Raw genomic sequence first — 7,500 nt, 5'->3', positions numbered from 1 at the left:
TAAGACTTTTTAAGACCCCGCGGGAACCCTGTATATGTGACATGTATGTAGTAACGTGTGTTGTATGCATTTTATTGTTCTCTTTTATCCTTTCGCCTCTGTACTTGTCTTTCATCCTTTCTTTATAACTAATGCTGTTGATGTATTGTGATTTTAAAAAGGTGTCTATTATCATCTGGCCGGGGACAACATCTGGAAATGAGCAATGTTGGCTAAAGCTAATGCCCCATTTACTGATCTTTGTGACAGTTGATCAATGGGGACTGTGCACGACACTATGAACAATAAGCTAAACTAAACAGCTGTATAATAAAGCCCCACTGGATGGATGTGACAATGACTCTGAGGTTCTGATCACACTGTGGTTTGACAAACCTGCAAACTCATTGAAGTGGTTGCCGATGTCGAAGGCCTGGTAGTTGTAGCTGGAGTATTCGTAGTCTATGAAGCGAACATGACCTGAGAGACAACGAGAGGACATGGAAAATGTTAAATGTATAATGATGTACCAGCTGTTCACGTTGAAGGCTCAGGAGTGTGTTGAAGCAGTGAAATATACCGAATTAACATCAGTGTACACTATCAAAGATATTGAAGTGACTGTTATTTTGTATATATTGATTGTTGTGCTTTTATGTATGTCTTAATGTGTGCATATGTATAAATGTGTCTGTTGATTGTGTATACATAGAATATACATATTTGTATATATTTTTGTATTATTATCGATCTCTCAGTCTGTACACACAAACTGGAAGATTGACAATAAAGTTAACTTTGACTTGACTTTGACTACAACTAACTAAATGTAAACATAGGATACTGTTTATAAATGACTATATGAATTCATGTTATTGTTAAGAAAGCGGATTAAACATAGGGATGGAAGAGGACAGGAAGGAAAGGAAGAGTAGTGCACAGAGTAGAGGAAAGACAACAAAAGAGAAAATCAAAAATACATCCCGTCCACATTTTTAGACTAGAGTGACCCCTCTGCAAAGCTCTGGAGGTTCTCACCCTCTTTGCTGTTGTGGATGATGTTCTTGCAGAGCAGGTCGTTGTGGCAGAGAACCACCGGAGAACCCAGAGTGGAGAGATGCTCCTTCATCCAAACCATCTCCTGCTCCAGCACCGCCTTACTGGGAACCTCCTGCTGGATCCTAGAGAAAGGGAGAAAGAGAGAGAGAGAGAGAGAAGAGAGAGAGAGAGAGAGAGAGAGAGAGAGAGAGAGAGAGAGAGAGAGAGAGAGAGAGAGAGAGAGAGAGAGAGAGTCAGATTTATTCCTAAATTATTCCTCTAAATCAGTTTTAAAGGTCACCTATTATGCAAAATCCACTTCTTCATGTCTCTTCTACATCAACATGTGTCCCCTCTTCTTCATGTCTCTTCTACATCAACATGTGTCCCCTCTTCTTCATGTCTCTTCTACATCAACATGTGTCCCCTCTTCTTCATGTCTCTTCTACATCAACATGTGTCCCCTCTTCTTCATGTCTCTTCTACATCAACATGTGTCCCCTCTTCTTCATGTCTCTTCTACATCAACATGTGTCCCCTCTTCTTCATGTCTCTTCTACATCAACATGTGTCCCCTCTTCTTCATGTCTCTTCTACATCAACATGTGTCCCCTCTTCTTCATGTCTCTTCTACATCAACATGTGTCCCCTCTTCTTCATGTCTCTTCTTCATCAACATGTGTCCCCTCTTCTTCATGTCTCTTCTACATCAACATGTGTCCCCTCTGTGTAAAGAGATTCTGAAAGTTACAGGAAAAAAGATTCTCTCTCTTTTTGTCCTGATCCATTTATATAAAAACCTGTCTGAAAATGAGCTGATCAGATTTTGAGCCCTTTATGATGTCATAACGATTTGTTGGCTTGTGTAACCATTAGCCAATCAGCAACCAAGGTAACCCCCCCCCCCCCCCCCCCCTTATCACCTGAATCTCCTCCTAGAGCACCATTGTGTTCTTTGTAACCAAATATCTCTCAGAGGGGCGTGGGGAGGGGCTCCTTATTTTCATCTAAAGTAACAGACAGAGAATCAGCACTTTGGAAACAGGGCTGAAACAGAGGGGATTATGGGATGCTGCAATGATCTGTTTGGTGTTTGGAGCCAAACACTTTAGAGACATGTTCTGTTTATATCTGAGACCTATAATATATTGATGAAAAACAGTATAATAGGGAATAGACCTCTAATTTTGTAATCCTGCTAGTAATCCACAATGTTTAGAAATGTGATAGTAATGTGATCTTTTTTGATGTAACTGTAAGGGAATAAAGTTACCTCCTGATTACGTAATCCTGTTAAACCCAAGCCTGCTAGTTGTTTGGGATAATCAAACATGTGGAAACATAAGTGAAGAGAAAACAAATGAGACCCTAATGCCCAAACAGAGAGAGAGAAGCTCCCAGTGGACGGTGCTGCACTGTTACTATGGATACACCTGCATGTCTCCTTTTTAAATGACTTCTCGTATCTGATTATAAACATTTGATTTGTTATCTCTGATCTCGGTCATATGACGCAGACTGAGAGTGTTATGATTAGCTGTAGTAGAAAGAGTTAAGACAGCGAGTAAGTGTCTGAGCCAGTAAGTGTCTGAGCCAATGAGAGCAGTGAGCTGAGTAGAGACCCCTGTGCCAACAGTAATGGGTTTAGTGGGCGTAATCCACCTGCAGGAGGATGCCTGGAGGAGAGAGAACACACGCACGCACTGAAACCAGAGCCCAGTCTGCTCTGATTGGTTAGCTGGCTGGCTCTGTTGTGATTGGTCAACCGCTTAGAGATGTAATATACTTGAAGATATTGTGTAGATAATGCAGAACACAAAATTAAAATGAATTGGACTGAATATGTTTAGATTGTTTTCATATCTGTCTAACTATAAGCTATTCTTTATCATTTAGTACAAATATGATAGTCACCCCCTATGTGGTTTTATAATGTAACGTAACGTATGGTGCCTTTAGGTTGCATCTAGACTGCCCCTTGAATGATGATTAAAAACCATTTCAACACATTTTGACTTTTAAAGCTCTGGAGTTATTACGAATGTTTCGATCACGTGAGTCACGACTGCAATCCGGTACTGTAATAGTATGATACAAATAATATTGGAGTAGTGTAACCTCAGGGATGCAAACTCATCAGGTATGAAAAAGGTGACAAGGATCCGAGCCCCCCGACCCCACGGAATATCGGCTTTAAAATGAGGAATAACAGGATTTTAGCAGTCAGAACATCTAAAGCAGTTTATAAGAGAAACGCCAAAGAGTCACATCTAATAGAAATGTATAAAAGCATTTATTTTAATTGTGTAGCAGTCAGTTTATAATTTTGGCAGGACTGTTGAGCATTTTGAAAATGTATTTTCATGCCTCTGTGCAAGGCTTAGTCTTTCTATCTTTATAGCCAGTGGTGTAAAGTAACTAAGTTGATAAACTCAACATGTACTATACTTGGGTACAATTTTGAGATACTTGTACTTTATTTAAGTATTTCAATGTTTTGCTACTTTGTTCTTCTACTCCACTACAATTCAGAGGTACATGGTGTACTTGTACTCCACTACATGTATTTAATACCTTTAGTTACTTTACAGATCTGGATGAATGATGTGAAATATAATCAAGTGTTAAATCAGACTTTAGTTCCACCTGGAGTAAATTCACAAGCTACCCTGCAGTATACAAAGTCATTCAAACTAGCTGCACCTTTACCAGCTTTGAGAACACTTTCATGATCAATCATTATAAAACATATCATATATATTATTCTGAAATGGACCAATCTGCACAATGACTACTTTTACTGTCGCTACTATCACTATATTTTGATGAGAATACTTTTCTACTTTTACTTGAGTAACATTTTGAATGCAGGACTTTTACTGTAACAGAGTATTCCTCCACTCTGGTACTTCTACTTTTACTCAAGTACAAGATCTGAGTACTTCTACTTTTACTCAAGTACAAGATCTGAGTACTTCTACTTTTACTCAAGTACAAAATCTGAGTACTTCTACTTTTACTCAAGTACAAGATCTGAGTACTTCTACTTTTACTCAAGTATAAGATCTGAGTACTTCTACTTTTACTCTAGTACAAGATCTGAGTACTTCTACTTTTAATCAAGTACAAGATCTGAGTACTTCTACTTTTACTCTAGTACAAGATCTGAGTACTTCTACTTTTACTCTAGTACAAGATCTATTCTTATACCACCTCCGTTTATAGCCTATGAAAAAAAACTATTCGAAAACGTTAGCAGATATGTGATGCTAGTTAGTTAGCTCAACGATAATATTGCGTCAGGAAAACTTTTCAGTGTACATCACGCTCTGCCGCTCCGATAGGGAGCTCTGCTCTGAACACCTGAACGGCCCGTTCTAACAGCTGTTCACCAGCGGTCCAGTCTGTGCCACAGTGACTCCGGACCACACAGTTAATATTAACGAACGCACCCGTAGGTAATGTAGCTGCTGAAGCTAGACCCTCATCCCGGAGCAGCAGAGCCTTATTATACATCCATGAGCAGAGCCGACAGGCAGGAAGACTCGAGCACACAGCTTGGCTTCATTATAATATATAAAAAAAGAACACCATGCGTGTCATGATGGCACATAACAGCTCACGGCCGCAGATTACTCCGGGTCCCAGACCCCCCCCATACCCCAAAAATATTTTTATTGCAGATCTACATGAATCACACAAACGACCTGTTTTGGATTCAAAACGGCGAATTTCGCCGAAAGGTGACAAGTTTGCATCCCTGAACCTGTATCTGTGCAGAAATACGGTTTATTCAGATGCTGTTGAATGATTTAGAATTGTATTGTTAATGTAATGAATGTCACTTTCCTGTCCTATGTGTATCACACTTGAAAATAACACAGATCTCTACCGATGTGTTCAAATTGCCTGTTCACCTCTGGGCTTTCACACAAGCTGCTTCAAACCCCAGAGCAACAAGTGTCTGCTGTCCGGCTCCAGGTCGCTGCAGCTGACTGCGTAACCAAGGAAGAGAGAAACGTGACCTGATGCACCGAGCTGAGCAAACATCTGGCCTCCACATGCCTCAGACTCCCTAATCCAGTCCGCTGTTATTGTTACACTTACATAAGCCACATTCTGGATTTATAGAAGCCATCAGAACAGAAAGATATCAGCAGTGAGAGGGCAGCTGGACACATTACGAAAGGGTCTTCCTTCGACAAACCACAGGTCTGAAACCAGGATGTAAACTGAATCCTCCTCAAACTAAAGTCTGGGACCTGTTTTCCTTTCTCTTTTTCCTAACAGGATTACAACAATCTTTTATGAGCATCAGCCCAAGAGGCTGATTAGATGTAACGTTGTATAGATACTTTTGGGGATATTTTAACTCAAGTTTCACATCCTCTTTGGTCAGCTGTTATTAGGGATGCTCCGATCGATATCGGCCGATATTCACTCTCTGCCGATCGATCGGTGCTCTCTAAAAATGCCAATTGCGAGAGCCGATCGCACGGCGTAAAATAATGATGTAAAATACATGACACTTTTCTCTGTACGCGGCAAAACAAGCTCGCCAAAATGGCTTCACCAGTCTGGCAGTATTTTAAGGTGTCCGAAAAAGACAATCAAATAGCGGTATGCAACGTGTGTGAAGCAGAAATCCTGCAGCTCCGCCCGCTGTGACGGACCGGTGAGCGGAGCAGAACACACATTAAGAGTTAGACCTAACACACTTAGCTATTTTATCTACCTCTGGAACAAGCTAAACTAGTTATACATATGTTTATTCTTCACTGTCGGGTCACTCATTACTGGATCAGTGAGCTGCATGAGACGATACTGACAGGCTGTCAGGAGAGAGAGAGAGAGGGAGAGAGAGAGAGGGAGAGAGCGAGAGAGAGAGAGAGAGAGGGGGGGGGAGAGAGAGAGAGAGGAGAGAGGAGGGGGAGAGAGAGGAGAGAGAGAGAGAGAGAGAGAGAGGGGGAGAGAGAGAGAGAGAGAGAGAGAGAGAGGGAGAGAGGAAAAGAGAGCGCTTCCGCTCATTTCTCCCGTGTTATTATCCAAAGTTAATGTAAACTTGAATAATGTCTTCATTTGAATGTAATAAGTATGTTGGTTGTTGTTTGTGGAAGCTCCAGTGAATGAGCCCCATTAACTGAGTTTTAAACCTCACTTTAAATGGATCGGATCGGCGATCGGTATCGGCCGATACTGATTCCAGCGATCGGCCCAAAAAATGGCGATCGTAGCATCCCTAGCTGTTATTGCTTTGATAAAACATACCATTCTCCTATAATGAACCAACCTTTGTAGGTAGTAATGTTATGTAATATAACCTGGATGTATGGCTTTTGATTCATGGAAATGACTGCTGATGGATGTTAACAGCTGGTAAATAAAAAATAGTTGATCTAAAAGGGTCAGTAGTATTTATTTAGGTACCATGAATGTCCGAACAATGTCCAATGGAGGAATTTCAGGCACGGAAAGAGTGGGTGGAAGAGAAACTAAACTATAAAACTATATAACACACTACAGGAAAGGGAGAGGAAGACCCCAAAAAGCATAGAAATCAAAGAAGTGCAGACAGTTGTAAAGCTTTGGGTATATTCTTATAAGCGTCTCCACCAGACACATCTACAGTTTTCTTTCACTTCCTGCCTCTACAGATATCTAATCGTTTATAGATCATTTGTAAGATCAACACCCTCTGGTACTCGAGGTAACTACCTGGTGCAATAATACTTAATGAAACTAGTTCCCCGAGTGCTCTGAGATGATATCAGGCTGCGGGCAAATAGACTCTACACTCATAACCTCAGTGACAGGCAAATCAGTCTGCACTTCAGGAGCTATTTGCATGTGTGTGAGTGTCGGTGTGTTTTGTGTGCTGTATCACAGATCAAGATCTACTGCTGAGAAGGCCGATCTCACCTGATGTTGGACGCTTGGTCGGTGAACTCGGTGGCCACGAGGGAGAAGTACTTCCTCATCTTGATCCAGAGGTTGGGTTTGGGGATGCAGCCGTTGTGTGCGTGGATGGCGTGGATACGAGCCATCTCCCCAGCGATCATTCTGACAGGACATATGAGTGTTCAAAAGCCATCACCAAGGATAATCCGTGTCATCAGATTAAATATAAGTATTGATTGCATAAAGTGACATCTATCGTCAGCCTCACATCATGTGGCAGACGATCTAACCGACCATTCAGCCTGTGATTAGCATGTTTTGCTACATGTGCCTTTTCCCTGTGCCGCGTCGAGGCATTTCTGGCTTGTGAAGAATGTAGAGACCTATGATAGACCTTGAAAGTGTGATGCTACAGTGTAATAATTCAAGCATCTCTGGGCTAAATCAGAATAAATCCTGAGTATTCCCACGATCTCCTAAATCCTAACCTGCGCAAAGAAGGATCCCTGACATCCTGCGTCCCCAGAGCGTCCCCCTGCATGAACTCGTAGCAGATGCCATTTTGAAATGAGCAGTAGAGGCGAG

General features: G+C 41.4%; 1 protein-coding gene across 1 annotated transcript in view; it reads right to left on the bottom strand.

Annotated features, from left to right (window-relative positions):
* The window catches only part of etnk2 (ethanolamine kinase 2), a 31,159-nt gene that overhangs the window by 11,114 nt on the left and 12,545 nt on the right, over positions 1 to 7,500 (bottom strand). Inside the window, exons 4-7 of the mRNA XM_034121773.1 lie at positions 7,404 to 7,500; positions 6,937 to 7,077; positions 1,018 to 1,160; positions 376 to 459 (exon numbers count right to left, since the gene is read on the bottom strand). Of these exons, the coding sequence (XP_033977664.1) occupies positions 376 to 459; positions 1,018 to 1,160; positions 6,937 to 7,077; positions 7,404 to 7,500 (465 nt within the window). The remainder of the gene's footprint in view (positions 1 to 375; positions 460 to 1,017; positions 1,161 to 6,936; positions 7,078 to 7,403) is intronic.

The sequence above is a fragment of the Trematomus bernacchii genome, unplaced genomic scaffold (genome assembly GCF_902827165.1).
Source record: "Trematomus bernacchii unplaced genomic scaffold, fTreBer1.1, whole genome shotgun sequence".
Lineage (NCBI taxonomy): Eukaryota > Metazoa > Chordata > Actinopteri > Perciformes > Nototheniidae > Trematomus > Trematomus bernacchii.
The sequence above is the reverse complement of the archived record's forward strand: the minus strand, read 5'-3'. Positions and strand labels throughout refer to the sequence as shown.